The sequence below is a fragment of the Zonotrichia albicollis genome, chromosome 3, assembly GCF_047830755.1.
Source record: "Zonotrichia albicollis isolate bZonAlb1 chromosome 3, bZonAlb1.hap1, whole genome shotgun sequence".
In the NCBI taxonomy this organism is placed as follows: domain Eukaryota; kingdom Metazoa; phylum Chordata; class Aves; order Passeriformes; family Passerellidae; genus Zonotrichia; species Zonotrichia albicollis.
Genome location: NC_133821.1, coordinates 26,780,501 through 26,805,232, shown reverse-complemented (window position 1 = coordinate 26,805,232; position 24,732 = coordinate 26,780,501). Strand labels below are relative to the sequence as shown.

The following is a 24,732-nucleotide window of genomic DNA, read 5'->3' as shown; positions in this document are numbered from 1 at the left end:
GATACTGACTTCTGCTTTACTATTTATCAGAATGTAAACCTGTAAAATGCGGATCTTATCTTTTGGAGCCACAGATGTGTTGGTACAATCTTCCAGTCAGTGAGCTCTTGCAGTGGAGAAATATTAATCCACTGCATTTTGAACCCAGATTTATTTGCTGAAATCTTATAGAATCCTAGAATAGCTTGGGTTGGAAGGGACCTTAGGGTTCCTCTAGTTCCAATCCCCGCCATTGGCAGGGATACCTTCCACTGGACCAGGCTGCTTAGAGCCCCTCCAGCCTGGCCTGGAACACTTCAAGGGATGGGATATTCGCTTCTCTGGACAACCTGCTCCAGTGCCTCACCACCCTCACAGTCAAGAATTTTTTCCTAATACCTAATCTAAAACCACGCTTGCTTTGGATCTATTCCCTTTTGTCCTGTCATCACATGCCCTTGTAAAATGTCCCGCTCTCTCTTGTGGGTTCCCTTCAGGAACTGGAGGCAGCAAATAGATCACCCCTAAGCCACTTTTCCAGGCTGAAGCAATTCCCTTGTAGAAGAGGTGCTCTGTCTTTCCAATTCCTGTGGTAGCCTCGACTGGACTAGTGGAGAAACACGGTGGAAAACACAGCAAATAACACAATTGGAAACCAACTCTCACTTGAGGGTGAGGTGAAGATGTGCAGTGTCAGGCAAGGACCAGTGCCGACCCCCTGGGATGACTCCATGCAATCTCTGGCTTTAGGAGACCATCTCTAGACGCAGTTCGTGTCTCCTTTTTTCCAGGAAGCAACTGCAAGAGCTTGGGAACAGTTGGAGATATGTCATGCTGGCTGTTTACCTTCTCCACTCAGAGGAGCCAGCTGCTGGAAAGCATGTTTTTGCTTTAAAAGAGCATCTCCCTCCCCACTGTAGAATCCCAGAAGATAAGGGTCCAATGTATAACTGGATGGCTGTGGAACCAATGAATCAGACAGGAATCCCATCAGACAAGAATTCTTGGTAATAGCAAAAGACTGTTGGTATTAACACACCGTGAAGAAGAACAAGTTGTGACTGGAGAAGGGGGCCATGAGGATAGGGTTCCCCTTTTCTCAGACAAATATCCTTGCTTAAGTTCTTGGAGATAAGCACAACAAACCACAATCCAAGCAGAGGAATGAGGCCAAGACGGGCATGGCTGTAGGAGGGATCAAGACCCTAGATAGAACAGACTGCATGAGAACTAATTTACATAGAAAGAGAGAAACGAGTCTTCAGGGCAGGGAAACCTATCCATAAAAAGGTATCCCTGCCCTGAACATTAGCTGGATCCCTTTCTCTTCCCCTCTCTCTTTCTCTCTCTTCCCCCTTTAATTCTTCTCCTCCTTTCTCTCTTCCCTGTGCCCCTTCCCCTTTCTGCAAAACTCCCTGCCGTGCGCTTTCCATGCATATCAGGGACTAACTTACACCAACTCCTATGACGAGTGCATGACTTCCTAATCAAATCTGGTTGTTTGCGGGCCCTATTGCCTAGCTCCCTTCCGACCAAGCGCATTGACGAGATTGGAATCGTTTCCCCTTAAGGCTGCCTCGCCACAGCGCCGCTTCCGCATCCCGCTGCGCTCCCTGACGTCACCGCCGGTGGCGGGCGCGCTCCCGCCCCGCCGTCTCCGTGCCTGGGAGCCGCACGCGCTGCTCGCCCGCCCGCCCGCAGGTAAGAGCGGCGGCCCCCGGCTGTGCCCCTTCCTGCGGCTCTGGGCCTTTGCCGAGGCCTTGGGCAGCGGGGAAGCGGGCTGTCGGGAGGCTGTCCCTGCGCTGTGGGCGCTGCAGGCGCTGCTAGCGAGCATTACAAACGCGGTGTGTGGAATCACAGCGTGGTTTGGGGCGGAAGGGGTTTTAAAGGCGGAAGGGGTTCCGTTCCAACCCCTCTGCTATGGACAGGGACACCTTCCACTAGGCGAGGGGGCTTAGAGCTCCAACCGGCCTGGCCTTGAATGTTTAATATACGACATGTTTACGACTTGCTTAGGTGTACGTGTAGGCTTTTTTTGCATTTTTTGAGGATGGACGTTCTGTAGGCAGTAAACGGTTACATTCTTGTTAAAAATTGGGAAAATAGTGTTGCAGCTTGAGGAGCCTTGAGAACTTGGCTAAGTTTTTCAAAGAGAAGGTACAGCGTGCATATACCGGCCGTGAGCACAGTGAAGCAGCACCTAAGGAAGGGCAGGCAGTATTTAAAGTTATGAGTACCTTGTAATGAAATTTCTGTAGCACTTATGTTGCTGCTAAGGTCAAAATGTCCCCTTTCTTTACACTTTGTCACAGCTTTCTGACCACAAGCTTAGTTGCTGCCAGCATTGTGGAATGGACTTCCACTAGCAAATTAAACTTTAAATGCTATCAATTAAAAGGCCTCATTTTGAGACAAACAAAAATGGAAGAACTGGATTTTAGAATCAACACTGAAATGTGTCTGCCACGTTTCTTGGTTTTATAAGTATAAAAAAACCACTTCAAATCTAAAATACCTGGCTATTGCTAATCCTGTGGCAGTATGACCATTGGTAAGGAAATGAGAAAACACTCAACCCAAGGCTCTTTTCTCCAGAGTGTGAGAAACTTGAAATTGGTAGAATTTTCAAGCTTCATGTCACAAAAGCAGCATGCAAGTTACACAAACCTTTATGATAAGTGCCTTTCTCTTTGAAGTGGCCTAAGATTTTTAGCACTGTTTTTTCATCTGTGATCTTCTTTTCCTGTAAATAAATAAATAAATAAACAGTACACTGGAATGGACTGGCCACCATAGCTTCAGGTAGATGTTTTTTTCCCGCATCAGTAAAATTGATGCTAAGAACACAAACATCTCACAATTACTAAATTATATTGAACCAAAAAATGGGTAAACATGCTTCTAATAGTGAACAGCCAAGTAAAAACAACAGCACAACCGAGTAAGAACCAGTCAAAAATACATTTTGAATTGCTGTTCAGAATGGTACAGAGAGGCACTACACAGATTTCAAATACAGAAAATTGCATTCTAGTAAAGGGAAGTGCTTTTACATGTATTGTGGAACCAGTGGCTAAAGGAAACTAGGTCAGCAGTTTAAAAGGATTGGAAAAACCTCTCGGCTTTAATTCTGGATATTCGTATTCATGGTGCTGATATCAGTGGAGAGTGGCAGCAGGTTTGAGAAGCAGTAAACTCTCCATAGTTTACAAGTATGCAGGAGGTGCAAACAGCAGGCAGGTAATTTCCTGTTGGCTGGAAATTTGGTAGATGGAAGTATTCATTACTGTGTTGTCCCCACTGTGTTTAAACTGATTTGTCCAAGTCTTTTGCTGCCCAAGAAGTTCCTGGTAGGTTCAGTGCCAAGAAAAGGATATGTTTTAAAGACCAGTTTAGAGACACACATTTAGTATCACTTTAGAGTGAACATGAACTGAAGTGTGGCAGCATATCTGAGTGTGGGAGCTTTTATGAAAACCTCTCATGAAGAAGTGTTCTGCACATACCTGAAGAAAGCTGTTTTTGTTATTGTACTTATGCTGGGTGTACTGATGGGTTGGAGCTGAACAAGAAGCAGGTTATATTGGATTTGCTCATAACAGAAACCACTGTGTCATCCAAGATGTGGAATTTGGGACAATTGATTACAGAGAGTAAAAGTGTTTTATGAATTGTGCAGATGGAGTTGAAGTTTTACATGAGTGGATATAAATGGGGCTGTGGTGAATGAGGGATGTTTAATCCAAGCTGTTTTCCCATAGGATATCCACTATTGGCTGAAGTGTAAATGAGTCTATAATACTATTCTCTCCCTTAAAATTTTAATATTTTAAAACAGATTAGTATAAACTTTGCAAATCTGTGGAAGCTCAAGTGACTCAGTGGCATCAGCAAAAGATTGTCAAGTGTGAGCTGTTTTGTAGGATGGCTCTGTGCAGGATTTTTGGTGGCTGCAGCCTGGATTTGAAGGCAGGGATTTCTTGAGGGCTGTTTATCAGTTGTACTACAGTGCAAATTATGCCCCGCTTAACTACCATGGCTTGAGCTGGGATATTTTTAAGGGGATCAAGATAAGCCTACTGGTGTATACATGATATTTCATTGTAGGTTTTTTTACTTTTGCAATGGAAATCTTTCTTGCAAACAGAACTGTCAGTTTGCATTGCAAGAGTTCTCTAATTGTACTAGATTTGCTCTCCAGCTGCCCCAAGCAGGGTTGCAAGGACAAAGCAAAGCAGGCCTGTGGGCAGAGTGATGACTAGTGGGCAAGTAATTATTTATTATCAGCAATAATACATGTCTGTCACAGATTAGAGCCTCTTGTACTCAGAACTTTGCAAACATGGATTTCTCTGCCCTAAGGAGGTTTGTGGCCAAATAACTTAATTCTCATCTCTGGTAACTTTAAATTTAAAACGCTCGTTGTTCTGTTGCCCTACAGCCACAGCAGTAAACTACAGTGTTAGAGGAGAAGTTACTTTGCTGCACTTGCACATCAGCTGCATTCACTGCAGGTTGTGAGTCAGAACACACAGAGGGAGGGCAGTGCCAGAGATGGTTTATCATATCGATGACGTTCATGAGTTTATTTTGAATTTGAGAGCAGTTTTATGTGTCCTGACTGAAAGGTTTTGGGTTTGGTTTTGTTTTCTCTAGTTTGTTTTTTTTTCCTCTATGCAATCAGTAAATATCCATGAAAAGAAGAAATAATCTAATTACCTAATCTTATTTTTATTAGGTGAAAAATCTGAAAAAATAAAGGATCTGAGCTAAGTATGAAGAAAAGGCCTTTTAGTGTTTAAGGAATACGCAAGAATTAACATGATGAGTGAATTGCAATATTTAGCAGAATGCTAAATCGCTTTTTGTCTTCTGTTTACATGTTACAAAATATTTCAATTACACCATTTTTATCCCAAACTTGCAGTTTTAATTCCAGTTGAAAATCATGTGCATGATGCTAACACTGAGCATTTTTCATTTCTGCTTAAGTGGTTTCTTATTACCATGTTGACAGATGCATGTAGCTTCTACTATGTTCACCATGTATCTTCAGCAAAATCTCTCACAGAGGTACTTACGGCCTAATTAGCGTTTATATCTTTCAGTATGTCAGGGCTTTGCTGGGGGCACAGAGGGGTGTGAGCAGGGAGGGAAGTTTAGTTTTGCTTTTTAAGCCAGCTGTGACTACAGTTTGCTCAGTAGTATTGTCCACCATCTGTATTCTGTTTGTTTTTATTTAAAATACAACCAAGTTAAATGCCAATGAAGGTATCTTAGATTAATAGCCCTGTTAACACTACAGCAAACTGCTTTTGATTGTCACTTGTGTAGTTGTTTTTATCAAGTCTGCTGAGGATGACATATTTTCTCTTTCTCTTTTCATATTTGTGTCTTTTCTGTGGTTCATTAATAATGTCTGATATTTCCCTCCCTTTTTGCAGTCTGTATTTCCTACTTTGGTTTATAGTATATTGATATGTTGACTACAAAGAGAACAAGGTGTTCCTTGTGTTCTAAGCAGAAAATGCAGTCATCTTTCTGAATAAATGAGAATTTACTCAGAATTATTCAGAAATTTCAGAATATTCCGAAATTTTGTACCTATGTAAACGAACAAACATTTTTTTAAACATACCTAAATGCAATGCATAAATTTTCTCATGAAAATCGTTTACTTTTGCAATCTAAAGTCCTTTTCTTCCTCAAATACATATTCTGTGAGGTTTTTCCCCAAAAATTACATGGCAGCTCAGGGTTATTAAAAAGGAAGTTTGTTTCTGTTAAGTTTGTGTTAGGAAGTTGTACAACATTTTTCATCAGTTTTTTTGCCTCTGTGTCCTTCATCAAAGTAGTCAATTTCTTTTTTTATTTCATGTTTATGGGTTATGAACCTTTCTTTGCATTCTCAAAATTTTAAAGTGTTACCACTGTAACACAACCACAGGTTATGTGTTATGCATCATAGGTCTTACTGTTTGATAATGAAAATTCTGTCTTATTTCCCATAGAATTCCCCATTGTTTGCCTTACTTACCTAGCTAGAATTTTTCATTACTTCTCTTATCTGAATATTTCTACTATCCTTAATTTTTAAAGTGAGAACTCAGTGCCAAATAAAATCTGGTTGAAAGTCAATAAATTCAAATAAGAAAATCTGTCTAATTAACATTGTCTTCAGGGACTGACTTAAGTTTTTGCTTATTCAAAATACAAAAATAAACACTTGAAGAACTTTGAGGAAAATTTTGTTTGTTATTTAATAACTGAAACATAACTACTGATGGCAGTATAGCTTTTGGGTGTATGTTTAGAGAGTCATGGAGTTCCCTGCTGTCTTTGGCTTTGTCATTGTGCAGGTGTGAGTACACAAACCATGTGTTGATTTTGGCAGAAACAGTTTTGTGGAGTTTCTAGTGTACACGTTTTTAATGTAGTTTGCTCAAAATTATTTTAGGCTGTTGACTTGCCTCGTTGGTATGTATATCCTGCTTAATTAGTTATGCTGTAACAACAGTATAACTAATAATAACTAATAACAGAAGTCTCTACACAGCAGGAATAGGAACTTGCTAGTTCCTGTTGAAGTGAAGAGAAAACACAAGTTTAATAATTTCTTCCCTCTCCTCAGGCAGAAGCAGCAGACTTATCAGTGAAGGGTTCTTTACACAGGCTAAAGGGCAGCCTTCTTCCATTGAAGTTCGATTGTTGGAGTTTAAGATTTTTCCTTTTCTTTCTTTTGTCTTTCTCTCGTGGAATTTTGTCCCATTTGTTGTAAGAGACAATAACAACCGATACTTATGAGAGACAAAAGAAATGGCCAAGGTGGGGGAAGGGTGCGGATGGCTACTCTCTTACCTGAGGGGCTTTTTCTTGGGAAGGGCGGAGATGTGGTGAGATTCTGGCTGGGCCGTGAGGGGATGGGCTTCGCCCCGGCTCTTTCTCTCTCGGCATCGGAGGAGGGATAGAGGAATAGTCGGTGTGTATTCGCTGCCCGGAGGATTTGCTGCCACTATAGAGTTTTTGTCCTCCCACTGCTCCTACCGCAGGTGAGCCTTTGCTCGTAAGAGCAGCTGATGAACACTGGGACCTAATTAACACCCGATCCGGCTGGAAAAGGACCTTCACAATCTACTGGGGTAGCTCAGGGGAAAACCCGGGACCCGACCCTCTCCCCCTTCCGAGGGCGCGTCTCCCCGGCTGCGTGCGGCAGCTGCTGCAGAGGAGCCCAGCGGCTGTTGCCCTGACTCTCCGTTTTCTGACACTGCCTCGGGCTTTTTCTGCAACACTCTTACCTAGCACCCCGTGTCCACCCGACCCCCCGAAGCTCCTGCTAAAGCTGCGGGGTTTACCGTTACATTTTCTCTTGCCCCCGGGTGTGCCTGCCTCTGCAGTCCCAGCCGCCGCTCCGAGGTTCCTGCTGCAGGCCACTTCGCCATGCAGCCCGCCCGCCATTACCACCTGAGGGAAACGCGGCTGAGCTGGCGCCGCCGCGCCCCCTGCAGGCGCGGGGCTCCGCCGTGCCCGGCCGGGAGCCACCAGCGCCCCTGGCGGCTATGGCCGGAACTGCACGGAAGGGAAAGTGCCCGGCAGCCGAGAGAGGCTGCGGCTGGGTTTGTGGTTCTGTTTGGGGTTTTTGTTTGCCTTCTTATCCATATACATACTAGTAAAGGTCTGTTATTCCTTTCCCATATCTTTGCCTGACATCCCCTTAATTTCAAATTTATAATAATTTGGAGGGAAGTGGGTCATATTTTTCCATTACAAGGGAGGTTCCTGCCTTCCTTGGCAGACACCTGCCTTTCAAACCAAGACAGATTTTTCCCTTTCCTGGCTATTAGTGTCGAGTAAATATTCAGTAAATATGAGGATAAACATAATTTTTTTTGGTTCATGAGACAGCAATGATAACAAAATGTATTTCAGACTGTATTTGTTATCTTTTCCTTCTGTGTTCCTATTCTTCTGTCTTATTCCTTAATTCTACCTTGGTATACTGAAAAGAATTTCAAATATGTGACTGCTTATCCTTGTAAACCAGCTCCAGTTAATTTTGGTATCACATACTTGCTATAGGCTTTTGTTAGTTCTCTTTTTTATTCCTGCTGGTGCTGGATACACTGATTAAGGGAGAGAGAGAAGTTGGAATTTATCACTGTGTTCATGCCTGCCTGTCAAATCAAGACCATAGTAGGATAAGTATTGCAGTGATAGAAAGATCTGTGATTGTTGGATTGGATTACCCCTTCCCTGTTTGTGTAAGTGTAGGTAACATGTGTTGACAGACACCTTCTAACCAAACTTGGCTGTAATAACAACCAGGAAAAGATTGTTTCTTTTGTAGTTTTGAGGGGTTTTTAATGCTGTATTATGTGACCAAAAGTTAGTAACAAACATCGTTTCTGAACCCTTTTAATCAAACTTACATGGCAGATTATAAAGCAGGTGGTCAGGAGAGTAGAACGAAACACAAGAAGTGTTATTGTCAGAAATAATTGTATTGGTATGTTGCCTTTCTGTGGGCAGCATCTTGTGGATCCAGCTCAGCTTTCTTCCTTGGGTCTGCCACAGCTGACAGAAGTAATACTTAGGTGTGTGGTGTGTGGGTTTCATGCTGGGGTGGGGAGGGGACCTTTAGCATGGTTGGCATTGTGATTCTGTACTCAGTGTGAAAACCAGCTCCGAGCAGGATGAGCAGTCATGCAGCTGAGTAGGATTATAATTCTTAACTGTGCAAACAATAGCAGTGCAACTGGGCTTGTTAACTGCCTGATCATAGTTCTGAAATCATGTGGTGTGGTTAAAACTGAAGTTGCAGGCAAGCTTGAGTAGCTTCACACCATTTTTTCTCCCAATCGTCTTCTTTTTTGACCTCCAAGAGACAATATAAGTAAAATTAAACCTCTCTCGCACATCCCATGCTCTTGCCAGGGAAAGGGAAAGATCAAATCGTTATCTAAAACAAACTGCAGTGATGTGACAGCTCTTTGCTGTTTGTACTGACTGTGTGGCTTGGTGTTCATAGATAAAGTGCAGTGTCTTTGATTTCTGTTCCCTCCCTCTGTACTCAGCACCTGGAGAGTGGGATTATCACACTGAGTCTAAGAAAAGACTGCAGTGATCCAGGTGCTCCCACTTTTCTTGATTCAGCTCACCAAATAGGCAGGAAAATGACGTATTTCTTCTCTTTTTTCCTTAGAACATTAAAAAAGTTGTTGCTCAGTAGATGTTGTAGAAAATAACATAGCTCTAAGTAGCATTAACTCCCCAAGATATAATACCTGATTTATGATATGAGAGGAATTAAAGATATTGATTATAAAGTAGCAGCCAGATGGCTTGGGAGTAGCCATACCATGGTACTGTGAATTCTGGGAACAAAAAAAGGGTGCTTTGGGATTTTTCACATCTTATTTCCTAGTTGCACTGATGTGTTGACAAGATTGCAAGAGTATTCTGAAATCCCAAAATCAACTCTGCTTTGTTACAGGTAGAGTTATATTGGGGATTATAATACCCCATAGGGACTTCAGAAAGCTGGATACAGAGTTCACAAGAATAATTTTTTGGATCTACTCTTAAATGAACTGACCATGACATAACTGGTGCTGAAGTAATGTCTCTTCCTAAGACAGACTATATCCCCATTGGTTTGGTTTGTAGTTTGGGGTTTTTTTTTTGTTAGTTAGATAGTTTTGGTTTTGTTTTTCCTGGTGTCCTGCCTGCTGCTTGGTGTAGCTCTTTATATAGTGTGATTTATAGAACACCTCTTTTAAACATGCAAATAATTTCTTTCTATCACAGATTATAAAAGCTAAATACTGTTTTAGGACCGTTGCAAATATAGGCACTAAAGTCGTGTGTGAATTGTAATGCTCCGTCATGCCATTTTGCACAGGAGTTAGGAGATATCCCTGGAATTGCAGAACCTTTTACAGTGTTGCTGCTGGCATTATCTGCAAGAACTCTTCACATTTCTTGTAATGTTTAATGAATGAATGCTAATGCTTTGTGTTGTAAATTGCAGTCTTTTAAGTACCTACAGTCTGTAGGTACTTAATGAAAAGGATTATTATTTTTGTTTCCACTTTCCAGATGGAAATGTCACAAGATGATGATAACATGGAAGAATACCCCACTGAAATTCATGATTATCTCACAGCATTTGAAAAGTCCCTTGGTTCTGTAGATGAGATGCTGAAGACAATGATGTCAGTTTCTAGGAGTGAGCTTTTGCAAAAGGTAAGTTATCTTCCTTTTGAAACTTTTCCTTGTTAGCACACAAATACTTGAGAGCCTGAACTGAAATAAAAGGGTCTGTTAGGCCAGCCACTGCACTGAGAAATAAAAAAATGACACTCCTGTGCTTGACACTTACTGTTAAGTCCTTACATTTCTAAGAAATCCAGATTCTTACAAGCTCAACAATGCAACACACGTTCTTCCAAGCTGATAAGTGATAACTTTACCAGTGGGACATTTAGCTCAGGGACATTATAGCTTATTCCTGGCCTTTCTTAACATGCTCATCCATAATGGAGAGGTCACTCACATTTTTTGATTGAGACTTCTTCACAGCAAACTGAATGGAACTGGTGTACCCAGCAGGATGTGAAGGTGAACTGGCAGAAGTGAGAATTGATCTGATTGCAGAAGTCTAGACTTGCAGAACCTGAGCTGTCTCCTCTAGCTATGCTATAAGTCTGCAAAATGTGCTTTTTTATTAGAGCAAGGTAGTGCCTGAGAATTTCATATAAGCATCTCTGTCTTACAACATTTAAAGCCTAATGTGTAATTTATTTCTGTAGGGCAAGAAAAAGGCAACACATGAGGGAACTTCTTTATGCTGTGAGGATTTCTTACACAAATAAATTATGAAGAAAATGGTCTTGACAACACAGGTCTTTTGACAGTATCCATGTTAGAACTAGTGAGCTCTACAATGATATTATCAGAGTTTCTGGAAGTCGTGTAGGACTCAAATAATAAATTGACTTAGACAGTTAAGGGAAACAAAAACCCTTTCATTACCTTTATCCTTCCTTTGCTTTATATCCATAAGTATTCTGGCACGCATTGAAGACACAGTCTGCCATGTGTCATGTTAACATTCCTTGATTGTATATTGATGTTTGTGTTTCAGCAACTTTTAAACGTTTTTTCCCCCTTCCATTGATAGCAACAACTATTTTGAATTAAGTTTCTGTGGAAAAAACAGGGACTTAATTTCTGACTATGGGAGCAGTAGTCTTAAGAGCTACATGCTGAGGGATTGTGGTTTTGGTGTATGGGACTGTGACATTTAACTTCAGACTGGGAGAATTACATGAATACTTGGAGAGGAGAGAATAAATGGTCCTGTGATGGCATGGAAATAAGGCATAAACACAGTCCCAGTGAAATCAGGATGCAAAAACGTGCTCCTTCAGTGTGTATTCTTTTATTAATACATTTGCAATTATAAAATGTGCACTTTACCACAATCTGTGCATATCTTCCTTAAAAATCTTCAAATATAATGTTTTTTTTTTTCATTCTAGTTAGATCCTCTTGAGCAAGCAAAGCTGGATCTGGTTTCGGTGTACACATTAAATTCTATGTTCTGGGGTAAGTATGTGGTATAAAGAAAAACATAGTATTTATGATTAGCATTCAAACATCTAGACAGCCATAAATAATCATATCTCATAGCCAAATAATTAAAAACTTGTAATTACCCTGACGACCCACATTATTGCCATCCATATGGTAAACGATGTTGAAATTCTGAATCCAAAATCTATATTTAGAAAAGCTAATTTTGTATGTGTGTGAGTATGTTTCTGGTTCCTTTGTGGCAGCCTTTTCTGTTCTTTAAAGGACTGAAAGTTTAACCATTTTAGTTGTTAAATTTTAACCATTTTAGTTGTTAGGGGTATTTTAGCTGCAATATTTATTAATAATAGTTTGTCAGATACTTAATGACACTGTTAACAATTCTTCTTCTATTAATGATTTTTTTTATGTGGAAGTCTTGGTTTTCCTATGTGATGTGACTGCTTGATAGGGTCTTCAGTCATAGATAGCTTTCAGTTTCAAAACAAGCTTGTTTTTTTTCTTGTAGTGTACTTGGCTACCCAGGGAATCAATCCAAAGGAACATCCAGTGAAACAAGAGCTGGTGAGTTGCTTACACTGCATGTGTCCTGCTTGTGTAGGATGGTTAGCCCAAATGGAAGTTTAAAAATGTTTATATCTACATTTAAAAATGATGCAGTGCTCTAATAGCATGCATATGCTACATGGTGTTATATAACTACTTCTATGCCCTGCTGAGCTCTTTAAATTAAGAAAGTAATTTTTTTTACTTTTAAACAGTACTGTTTAAAGTAAAGTTGTAGAGTCTGCTGAAATTAGAAAAGGATGATGAATGATATCATCTTATCTTTTCTTTTTTTCCACCTTTGGTCGAGAATTGGATTTTGTGCAGAGCAGCTTTTCACTTCTATCTGTTAAATGGAAAATTGTTACAGGCCTGATAATAATTTATAACTTCCAGTATGGCATTTTTTTTCTTATAAATACTTGAAATCATGTTAATCTCTGAGGCTGCCTTTTCCTACTTTTGTATGACTCCAAAAGTACAGTGTGGTTGATTTACTAGCGAAGACGGGAAAGTGCCCCCCTCCCCCTTCCAAGCCCTCCAATAATTCATTTTCTCAGCAGTAAAGAATCCAGTTCTGCAACAAAGCTAAAAGCTTTTTTGGCACCAGTTGTATGTGTATTGTCCAGTAATTCTGCATTAGTGACATATTTATGACCTATAATAAATCTTTAGTTTTGTCTTCATATTCCATTTAGATGCATGACTACAGCATAGAAAGCCAGCTATCTTGAAAATTCTGCTGACTTAAAAACTTGAATCATTTAGCCTGAAGAAAAAACAGAAATCAAAACTTCTCACTACTCATTTTAATTCTTGAATAAATGAAAATATTAAATCTCAGCAGATGTAAAATAGTTAGCTTGAATGTAATCCTTACATTACCAGTGGAATGGGAGAGAGGACTAAAAATGCGGAAAGCTGGCCTGAGTAACAAGAATACTTCTATTTTAAAATTTGTGGGGTTTTCAGTAGTCTAGACTGTATCATATTAAAAAAATGCATCAGTTAATACTTTGTGAGCTTTGTGTCAGGTTTTTGTTCCTCCTATATTATGTAGTGTTTGAATATCTTGTTAATTTAGTGATGCTACGAACTTTTATCTCTTCTGCTGTGGGTATTGTATGTTTGTATTTTGCTTCACAACTGCTGTTTTAGCTCTGAAGAAAGATTGAATATTTTCATAGCCTAGTTTATTACTCAGGTCTCTTTTCCTTTTGCAAGTATCAAGGTCGAATGAATGCACATTTCTTCCTTCCAAAGACATTGTGATATTCATGTGGAAAGGGAATTAAAAAAGACTGTTCTGTCATGATTATTTTGTTTGTAGAGTTGCTGTCCTTGTGTACATACAGGTATTCAAACTGTATTAATAAAACTCACACTTAGGCTGTCAGAATTAATTTCTTTTGTCAAGTTGACATTTTCCAGCTCCTTTTTCCCATGTTAATGCATGTAGGTTTGCCATCTGTTCTCATTAGCCATCTCAGTCACCAAAGAAATATTATGTCTGATCATGATTTCAGACCCTCCAAAGCCCTCCTTGTAAAAGCTGTGTTTTTGATACAGGAGTGGCCAAGTTTTTGACAGTAGCTTAAAATGATTACTGAAGAGTTGAAAATCAATTCTATAGTCTTGTAACTTTTGTTCCAGATTCAAAGAGGTGGCAATGGCTGTGAGAAATGTGAAAAATATCAAAATTTATTTTGGCAATATCCACACATGTTCTGTTAATCCACATTCATAATTCAGGTATCAGAGCACTACCTATATATGTGTGTATATATATTACTGTTGTTTGTATGGCTGTAACATCCCAAGGCCCTACAGTTAAAGGCTATATTACGCTAAATATGTAGACTTGAAATCTGTAAACCAAATTGTTCAATATTTTGCAGAGTTACTGTAAGTGTACTCCCTCATCAGTGAAGAGAAGCAGGCACTTATCAGAGGGGGGTTCCCATCTTAAAGCTGCTTACTCCCCTCTCAAAGTAATATTCTTTATTTGTTGCAGGAGCAGATGAGGACGAGTAGGCACATAAATGAGATTGTTAAGCTGGGAGGGTATACTTCTGTGGGGCTGAGTCCAAGTTGTGGTTTGGTCAAAAAAAACTCCCATAAACACCAAATAACTGATAGGCTAAGATATGTCATATAGGCATGCCCTTTTCCCTGGAAGTAGCCTGTATTGTTATTTATGGCCATAAAATGAACTTCTGATATGGCTGGAAATTCATCAGGTTGCCCTAAATAAGTTCTTTAATAAGACCTCTTGACCATTTCAGGAACTTAAGCCCTAAACTTCTGGGGTACAGGCATGTGTGATGCTTGTACCATCTTTGATTTTGTGTAAGATGCCTTTTTAGCTTTGCTTGGACTTGCTGATTTATTTTTTTTTTTGTGGAGAGAAGAGATAATGCATCCATAAATATGTCAAATACCTAAATATTATTTTGACATCTTTATGTAGGTCAAACTCCAACTGAGTCCATTATTTTATTTTCTAACTTTGCTTGCCAGGACAGTTCCCATATCTCTGCAAATTAGATGCAGAGTCTGCATCTCTATAGGATTTGTGTTCCTGTTATGGCAGGTGTCATGCAGATGGTGTGGTAGGTACCTGTGATGGAAAATATGCTAAAGGAAAGTCTCAAGTTTGCAAAGGGCTTGTTATATTTATTTAAGTAATACTATTTTTCTAGGTATTTCAGTTCTAGAAGTGTATAGTGTGGAGAAATTCTACTCATTGATTCATTTTAGCAGCAATCTTGGGAGAATGGTTTGAAATACTTTTCCTTTTTTTTTCTCCCTAGGAGAGAATAAGAACATACATGAACAAGGTCAAAGAAATAGCAGACAAGAAGAAGGCATCCAAACTCGATAAAGGAGCTGCTTCTAGATTTGTAAAAAATGCACTCTGGGAACCAAAGGCAGAAAATGAACATACTTCCAAAACTCCTGCTAAAGGAAAAAAGAGACAAAGGGACTAAATCTTTTTTTCTCCTCATAAGAATTGTGGACACCTAGAACTTACTTGGAATTGTTTTGCATACTGCATGCATCTCATAGAAGGGCTGTGTAACAGATTAATTTATACTCACAAATTTTACAGGATTGTATTTTGTCCAGAACATTTGTCACTGCAGTGATCACATTTAATGTGTATCTAAAAGTGCCATTTGATGCACATTGGACATTTCATTACTCACATGATAATAACCTGACATATACTTGCTGGTAATAAATGCTAGTGATGTTTTGTTTATAATGCCTATGAATTCAATTTTTTAAATGATTTATTGACACTTTTTTATATGTCCTCAATCTCCTCAATATTAAGAAGTTTCAAACACTGCTATCCAGTCTGTGGTGTTTATGAAAGAGCATTGTGTGAAATGCTTTATTTTTAGAGTTTTGTAAGGTTTATTCACTGTATTAAACTCTTTTCAACTTGAAGGTGTGCAATATTTCCTTACTTCTGTTGCCTCTGAGAATGCAGGGCTTCAAGGGCCACAAGCAAACACCCTGGATTCTCCTCTAAGCCCCTGTGTCTAGTCAGTGGAAAAGTTACATATCCCCTAAGGCAGTTTGTGGGGTCCATAGGAAAGGAGCAGGATGGGAATGGTTATTAGGGAACAGCACATGCAGGAGCTTGATGGAATTTTGGCTGCAGTGCTCCTCCCTTAGTGCTAATGCTGGGAGAAATGTGCTCTGGGGTGGTAAGAGTGTGGCCATCTCTTGGTGTTTCTCAAGTCTTCATTAGGGAAAGCATCCTCTTGTGCAATAAAAACTACTGCTCCATCTTGGAAATACTGTATTTTTCCTCAAAATGTGAAGATTAGTTGTTTAGGAAGGGTGGGTGTTAACTGGGTTCACTTTTCAATATGCTGCAATTCAAAGCTCATTTATCTGCCCAAAAGCTATTTAACAATTAGCAAGGCATTAACAATTACAAAGGAAAAAGAAGATTTAGCTCAAAAAATGCAGTATGGGTAGCAGCTCATTCAAATGTTTGGGAAATGTTGTTAGTATAAGATCATAAGAACAAAGCTCTGGTATTGCAAGCTGAATGATGTTCAGTGGATGGTTGTTGTCCTTGGCATTGTACTGCAGCAGGCAATGCAGAGTGTGAACTAAACTGAATTAGGTATTAAAATGAAGGTTTTTCCCTAATTGTTATCTAAAAATACACATTTGAAAGGAAAAATTCAAATGTGCTGACAAGTTTATTAAACTCATTACATGTCTAGAAACTTTTTTAGTGACTGGTAAGAATTTACATATTTTTGTTTACAATAAGCTCTTCAGGTAAATAGCAATGCTTTCAATCCATCTAACAAGAGAACTATTTAAATGTGGCGATGTGTGTACCTAACCTTGCTGCCTCAAATCCACAGCACTGCTTATGTGAGTATACATGTCAACAGCCTGTAAAAACCTAAAATGATGGTGCTTTGTTTCTTCAGGTTAATGTCATGGTTGTGTCAAATGAAGGAGCTATTGGACTTGGGAGTCCAAAAAAATAGGAGAGTTGGGAGAGTTGTGTTTTGATTTTTTGGTTTTTTTTGTTTGTTTGTTTGTTTTTGGTTTTGTTTGTTTGGTTGTTTTGTTGTTTTGTTTTGTTTAGTTAAGGTTTAAAATTTGAAAGACCCAAAGTGTGTCCTTGACCAAAAGTAACACATTTATGTGAAGCAGTTCTTCTAAATAGGTCTGGATAGTATTTGCTTGGAAGGCTGTGTGCCCTGTCTTGTACCCCTTTCAATCTGACACTGCAGATGGCAGTGTTAGACTGTTTTAAATAGACTTAGGGACTAGGTGTGAGTGTTGAGGTCTGCATGTACAAAGCATGAGGTTCAAAATGTTAATTACAAATGCACTGATCTAAAAAAAAGAAGAAAGGGCAGGTGTTCTTTGGACTAGTGGGGAAGACGATTGGAGGATAGTAGTGGTCTGAAGTAGCACAAACCAGAGCACTTTAATATAGAAATTTTCTGGGAGATAGCATCATCTGCTTTGAGAGGCATTGTCTTGAGGAAATGAGCAGCTCAGCTTGTACTTATGTGCAGTGCTGTTAATTAAAGGGGGATTGGAGGACGTTTCCATTACATTATTTTCCTCTTAAGCTTCAATTATAGGTTTTGTTTTAAAAGGATAATTTCTGAAAAGGATCATAATTCATTGTCCTGTAAAGTACACAGGTTTCATTGGTAAATATTTAAACAAGAGTAATGCAAAGCTATTAGCTGAGACTTACTGAGCTAGAAGTCCATCTGGCATAATTAATTATATGCAGATATTTGACATTTGTAATAGGACAGTTTAAATAGATATAGCATGTGCAATTTTGTAATTTTTTTGAAGCCTTGCATCATTCAGTACAGCTGTTAATGGTGTGGATTGCAGCTTTGGTTTTTAGACACAGCACAACACAGACAAATACCCTACAGACGAAGAATCCTCACCCTGTGCTTATTATTCATGAACAGCCCTATTTGAAAGAAGCTTGAAATCATGATTATGAATGCTAAGTGGTTTTTATATCATTGAAGTGATTACTTTGTTAAAGATTTTGTTTTGATTCAGACATTTAATGAGTTCTTGGAACTTTTCTTTTTTTGCATCAAGGAAGTGGTGAGTTTGGTGAGGGCATATGAAGTTAGCTGCTGGGACTAGAATTTGGTGTCAGGTCCCATGAGGAATTTTCCAAGTTCACAAAAATATATTTCAGAAGAGATGTGAAAATGCAGCTCCGGTTGTTGAATCCCACTTGTGTTAGTGGCAAATAATTACATAAAAATTGCAACTTGGCATTAACTGTCCTAGCAATTAAGGAGATTTTTACTGTAACAAAATGACTATCTGACATGAGAAACGAGTTTTCTCTGAGCTGTGTGAAGTTTCCACAGATCTACTCCTAGAAAACATTTCTCTGACAGAGAGTTTCTGTGGCTGTGAACAAAGGGGGGATTTTTCTAGGGCTTCAATTTCCAGCCTTAAAAGTGCTTGCCATATGACTTGGGAAGTCAGCATATCAATGAGCCTCATTTCTACTCCTTCAGTATTTTTCTTCCTGGAGAGCTGCATTCCTAAGAGTTTGTTTTTTATTAAGTCATCTTATTTTTCCTGGCTTTGAAAAATCAATGCTAGCATAAAGTTTTGTCAAAAACTGTCAGTGTTGCAGTTATATTGAAAATCTCCTCAAACATATTTATCTGGAATAATAAAAGCTAAGCAAACAAAATTCTTTCAGGATTAGGTACTTTCTTGGGTTTAAGAGGGTAGACTGATACTCAGTTTTTAACTGCAGGGCTGGGAATATTACAAATGTAAAGGGAAATCCTAGTTTTCATAATAAATGACGTACATTGCCCAGGAAGTGATGGTGACCTGTTTCTGCAGCACTAGAGGGAGAGACCTTGGTTACCTAGACCAAGATTTGTATCAGCTTTTGGGAGTCATCAACAGGAAACTCTAGTCTGTAACTGGAAACATGGGTAGAGTTGCATTGGTAGAAGTGACTCCTGTGGCACGAGATTTCCAACTTAGAAGTGGCAAAGTAATTGAAAGTCGTTGCACCCCAAATGTACACATGTTATTAATTTCTCATAAACTGGGATGTAAAGATGTCAAAACAGGGCATTATTAGTTTATGTTATTAATTCTCTTTATTAGACATTCATTTGCTAGTGACTAAAAAAAAAGTGTTAAGCTACATCAGTTACAGAAAATAAATACAATTTGTCATTTTAGAATCACACGTGATACATATTTGTTAAAAAATGCATGTATGTTCTGCGGTGGGACAGTGTAATTTTCTTTCTCCTAATCTGCTTTGAGTAGTATTTCTTACACAAAGTTTCAGAAAGTCCACATGAATGCTTTTGTTTTGTAGAGCACTCTTAGCATCTTAGCATTAGTGATTGTTTGGGGTTTTTTTTCTTCAATTTCTGCTTTCCAGTGGGATAGACTTGTAATATTTCATTGATAAAACCAACAGTGTATCTTTTTGCTGACTTTTAACCTTTCCTGTAGCAGAAGATTACAGATCTATGGAATATTTAGTGCTGGTGATCTAAGAAGGAGACCTTGAACTGCACCATTTTCATCAGCTATACCAAAGGGGAAAGAGCAAAAGCTTGTTTTTATTACTAAGCTGAGTGAATATGGCATGGAAATATTGTAATGGCAAGGTATCAATTTGTGAAGTGATATATTTCAGAAGGGATAGTAAATTTGACTGTGAATAAAAAGTTTTATAAATGGAACATTTAAGAGGCTATCTTTTGCTTTTCAGTGTAGGGTTGCCTTGCCATGTATCATTTCAATTTGGCAGCTCCAGCAAATTGATGGAAGTAATTCAGTATGATAATTCAGTATTGCCAAGAGGCTTCTTCTGAGTCTAGTATGGACACATTCCCTGGACAAATTTAAAATCTAAGTGATAGAAAATTGATTTAATTCGGCTCTATATTGTTCCAACTTTACATCAAGACTGTTTTGGTGTCAAAGGTACCTAGAGAGCATATCCAAAGAGTACATGAACCACAAACTAATTTTTAAGTGAAGGATCACCTCCAATTTATGGTGCTATATCTTGCATAACAATGATCCAGAACAGACAGGAAAGAAATAAAACTCAAATGTGGTTGCAAATGTACCTTATTAGAGCACTAATTCTAGGGGTAAGTTCTTAGCTGCAGTTTGGCAGCAGGGTCTGTTAAAGTACTTGAGCAACTGCTGAGTTCTGCAAGTGAAAAATTAGTCTTTGATATTCTCTCACATGGTGTGGATATTTCTGTGAATATGGTGTAGTATTTGTTTTCCAGAACGCTTTTTTTTGTTGTCACTTGAGTGGTTTTTGCCCCCATGGGAACAAATAAGTCATTGTTTAAAGTAACAAAATTTCTGTCTCCATTATTGAAAGGTGAGAAAGAGAAATGCTGAGTAACAAACAAGTTGGATAGCATAAGCAATTTTTTTTAATTTGTTGTGCTGGGCTGACAGACCTACTCCCCAACTCAGACACAAGACAAAACATTTTCTCCTGTGAATTTTCCATGGAGAGCGCAATTCCTTAAGGCAGTTAATCACATGGTGTGCTGCACTCTGAGGATGTACACTTTACGCATTCACCTGTGTGTTATAGATCACTTGGTTGTCTGGAAGTTCAGTGTTCAACAATACAAAGTGCGTGTACTGAAATGCTATTGTTGGAGACTCTGTATAACATCACAAGCTTAATTCTGTTTGCTTTAAGTCAGTTTAGCTCTTGATTTCATTAAGGTCACAGTAGCAAAAATCCAGTACAAAAGAACTGAGAATTTGGATTTATGTAGGTATGAATGTCTTTGTGTAACAAAACCAGCACTAAGATATTTACTTTCAGTGAAATTGATTTGTCTGTTAAACTCCCTCCCTGCTTTGACAGTATTTGTTAAGCTTTGTTTACCTTTTAGTGTATACAGGGCTTACTATTCGTACTCCCACACAGTGCCTCAACTTCTTATGGTAATATGTTCCCAGATGTCTGTAATTTTGCCAGCTTTTAACTACTTGTATTGGACTTTTTCATGTTTGGTCTCTGCCATGAGTGAATTCCCCAAAAGCCAGGAAGGTTGAGTAGTTCTTACAGTTGCTGAAGAGCATGGTACCTAAAGTGCAGGCCACATTGGAATGTCAGCTTAAAATTTCCAACTAAGTTTTTCTGAAGATTGTAACTCTCCTTCACTGAGGTGAAAATTCGAAATGCGTTGTTAGGAGATTAAAAAGAAAAGTTATCTTAGTGAAAATTTATCCAAATAAGGGCTCTGGGAAACCTCACAAACTGCTTGGTAGATGCTGGCCCTTAGTCTGCTCATGTTCTGGTTTTGCCATGCATGAGAAGCTCATGGCACAGTTCTGAAGCCACAAATTGCTGAGGGAGGAATATGGGTCTGAAAATTCAAGTTCACTATATCTCAAATGATGATAGGGCTCTGTAACATAGTATATTTGAAGAATTGCAGCTGTAGTAAAACTTTGCCATTTTTAATGGTGTTGTTTTAATGTACCTTTATTTATTTCAGATTTTAAAATACTTAATGTAGACCACAGATACTCTTATATGTATCTAATTGATTTACATTATGATCATGCTGGGATTTAGTTTTGTACCAGTTAAACTAAGGTGGAATTAACTCACATGTGGCATCTCCCTAAGTGATAAGGATGCCTCTTTTCACTAAGTGTGTTGAATGTATTAAAAATCTGAAAATTTGATTTTGTCTCGTCTCAGAGCATAAAGAAGGGTTACAGTTGTCATACTGAGTTTGTTTATTTGTTTTGTAAAAGGAGGTGCATTTATTTTTTGAAGTTGTGGGAGCTGCTCCTTGCTTGAGCTGGTAAAATGAAGACTAGTCCATTTAAAGTATTCTTTTTAATAGATGTTCTTGTGATGTGTAGAATGAATTATCCTAATTTTTGGAAGATACTCAGATCATTAAAGACTAAGAATTTGACCTCATCCCTTATATATAGAATTACACATAAGACCTTTGGTTGGTAAGTGAATAATTTCTGGGTATAGGTTGGTATTTCTAGGTGTACCTGTACTTTTCCCCCAAACCAGGGCAAACTGCCCAGACTGAGACTTATGCACTTTGCACACTTTTTACCCACTTACACAATTTAACAGGAAGAAAATAGGCTTGGAAAAACCTTATTATTTTGTTTTGTTTGTCTTTTCCCACCTGGGTGAGGTTGTACTATGAGAAAAATTAAGGACCAGATTTTGCCCATGGATTCTCTTGCACAAGTTTTCAGAATGCAAAAGGCCAGATTCTAATATTAACTACAGTGACTTCTGACTTGCAGAATTATCTGGTGCTTAGATTCCCATGGCAAAAAGGTAAGATATAATTGAGCCAAGCCTTCAGTTAATGCATAATGGTAAGTTCATCTGGTACAAAGAGAATTTGAAGTTCTAAGTCATCTAAGACAAAGCCTGCACAGGGTAGCTGGCTGGCTTCAGGAGCTTCACTAGTCAGTACCTCAGCTGGCAAAGATTAGTAATGATTTACCCTACTCAAGCATTCCACCAACGACAGGGAAAAAACCAACAAAAATCTGAAAGCTGATTCTCAGCTGGCATTACTTACTGTGACTTTGCAGGCAGTGTGTGTGTGTTAACACATTTGTGACCTCCACGTTGCTAAAATATCTGAATATTTTTTTGACATAACTGCAGAACACAGAGCTTACATTTTGAAAAGCACCTAGGAAATGGAACAGTCAATCATGAGCTTAAAAGTTTGTAATTTTTCTCTATCTAATGTATCTTGTACTTCTTTATTTTAGTAGTTTAACTTACTTGTGTAAGTCATAAGTTGTTTTTTTTTTCCAGTTTGATTATGGCACAACAGAGAAGGCGGGCAAATTCTCATGTTTAATTATGTTAGTGCTTAAAGGCCATTTAATCTCTTTTACAGTCTTTCAGCTGCCTTTCCTATATTCACCTTCAACATAATTCAACTGTGTGGCTCTACGTCTGCCTCTGAAATTAGATTGAATGAAAGAAATACTGCCAGAAATTCTTTAGGGCTCCTCGCAACTCTCTGCTCTTTGAGCTCATCTGTGTGGTGTTACCTGAAAGACAGTAATTACTACAAAAACAAGATGGGTAGAATATCTTACAGTATGTAAATTTGTTTAAGTTAAAAGCAAAAGTGAACAGTGAACATCACTGGAAACCAATATGAACTGCTGGACTCCTTGAGAGAATCTTCATCTGTCTCCCTCAGCCGCCACAGTGTCCTATGCACTCCTCTAGTATGGACAGCCCCAAAATCATCTGTTCACAATACAATGAAACAGATGTTTGTTCCTTTAACCTCTTCATCCATCTCATCAGCAGAAGAGGTTAGTGGTGCTACCTTAGGGGCACCTCCCCTCACCTGAGCAGTCCTCTCAGCACTTGTTGAGATATAGTACCTTATTTCCTCTACAAGAAAAAGTGCAAGTAAAACATCTACTTTTCCTTGCATTTATATCTACATTAAGCACACCTGCGTCCCTTAGTGGAGGAGCAGCAAAGTGGGGACTCGTTACAGAGGAAATACATTTAATCCCTGAGGAGTCCCTTCCTTACAGTGTCTATTAGAGGTGCTGTGTAGCACTATTGTGTATTTGTTATTGTGACACTCTCTATTCTGTGTCCCCAGTTTCTTTTTCTGTGTCCCCAGTTTGTCCAGTGAATGGAGTGCAGTGGAGGCTGCTCGGGGTGGCATTGCCGGCGGTGACCCTGGTCACCTGCCCATCCCTGCAGGTAACCCCAGAGGCTGAGAACATAGCTGGGACAGCAGAATGAGCAGAACGAGCCCTTTGGCCTCAACTCCAGGCGCTTTTTTGCCACCCCGTTTCTTTCCCACGTGGTGGCAGCAAAGGAGCATCAAAGAGGCAGCGGCGAGAAGTACTTAGGTCACAGAAATCTCCTCCCGCTGTTCTGTGGGGGGATAAAAAAGACCCCATACAGACCCCCCCCTCCCCGCCCCCCCCCCCAAAAAAAATAGGAAGAAGAAAAACCCACAACAAAACCAACCAACCCCAAAAACCAAGCTCTGAAAGTCTTTAAAAATGCAAAAATACTGCATTTCTGAGAAAAGCGAAACTGCTGCTCCACTAATCGGGTTAGTCTAGTTTAAAATGCTGGGTTTTTTTACCTTTCCTCTTTATAACAAGCCCGTGTAGCAGACTGCTCCATGTCTTCTGACTTTGGCAGATATTAGCAGCTTTTATGACCAACCAGTTAAATTTCCATATGTTCTGCTTAGTTTGTCTGATTTCCTGGAGAGGTTTTAAAGATGGTGTGTGTATATGTGTGTGTTTATGTACACACATAATGTAATGTAATCTCTGCAAAATTGGAAAGTAATACAGTGACTTCTAAATTCTGCTGAGTATATAGACCTGTTTCTACTTGCACCTGTTTTATACTCATGGGAGGCTGCTAATGTGGATAGCTTTGCTCCTGATTTACAGTGGTTTAAGCAAGAAGTAGATTAGGTCCTTTATTCTCAGGATCCTGACATATGGCAAATATTGAGTGGAAAAGGGCAGCTTTTCTCCACTGCAGACTGGAGAACAGGACCCCAGCTGGTGCTCTGGGGGCTCTAAAGGTTTTGCATTTCTTTGGGAAGGAATGATTTTATCAGAAGGGCTAAGCAGGTGTTGCCTTGTGCTCAGTGGTTACTGCTGGCCTGATGTATCACACTGGGCGTGTTTGAGGTGAGCACATCTGTCCCTCTCCAGATTAAAACTGTGTCTTTCCCACTGGATGGGAAAAGATGATCAAGGGCTTGGCCAGCAAAAATAGATGTTCTTCTTGTAATAGAATGGTGTTGAGTTTTACCAGCACAGAATGGTAGCCCCAAATACCTTTTTTTTTTTTTTTTTAAGACTTTGTCCTGAAAAGTCTTTTTGAGGCAAGGTCTAATTTTCATGGGGTTTTTTCTCTGCTTAGCATCTAGTCACTAATTATTTTCATGCCTGTGCCTAAATTTGCAAATAAGCACAGCACAGGTCCGAGAAACTTCTATGTTAAGTCTGAAATCTTGCTTTAACTTATACCTCTGTATA

General features: G+C 39.1%; 1 protein-coding gene across 1 annotated transcript; it reads left to right on the top strand.

Moving 5' to 3' along the window:
* Nucleotides 1-1,542: 1,542 nt before the first annotated feature.
* Nucleotides 1,543-15,576, top strand: C1D (C1D nuclear receptor corepressor). The gene is made up of 5 exons (XM_005489397.4): nt 1,543-1,680; nt 10,075-10,221; nt 11,520-11,586; nt 12,083-12,138; nt 14,934-15,576. The coding sequence occupies exons 2-5, from the start codon at nt 10,075-10,077 to the stop codon at nt 15,108-15,110; spliced, it is 447 nt and encodes a 148-aa protein (XP_005489454.1). The 5' UTR covers nt 1,543-1,680; the 3' UTR covers nt 15,111-15,576.
* The last annotated feature ends 9,156 nt before the right edge of the window (nt 15,577-24,732 follow it).

What these genes read in the sequence shown, in the direction of transcription:
- C1D (XM_005489397.4), top strand. Translation starts at nt 10,075, where the DNA reads ATGGAAATGTCACAAGATGATGATAACATGGAAGAATACCCCACTGAA. An exon ending in ATTAAATTCTATGTTCTGGG is followed by an intron (nt 11,587 to 12,082) that starts GTAAGTATGTGG and finishes TTTTTCTTGTAG; the next exon opens with TGTACTTGGCTACCCAGGGA. An exon ending in ATCCAGTGAAACAAGAGCTG is followed by an intron (nt 12,139 to 14,933) that starts GTGAGTTGCTTA and finishes TTTTCTCCCTAG; the next exon opens with GAGAGAATAAGAACATACAT.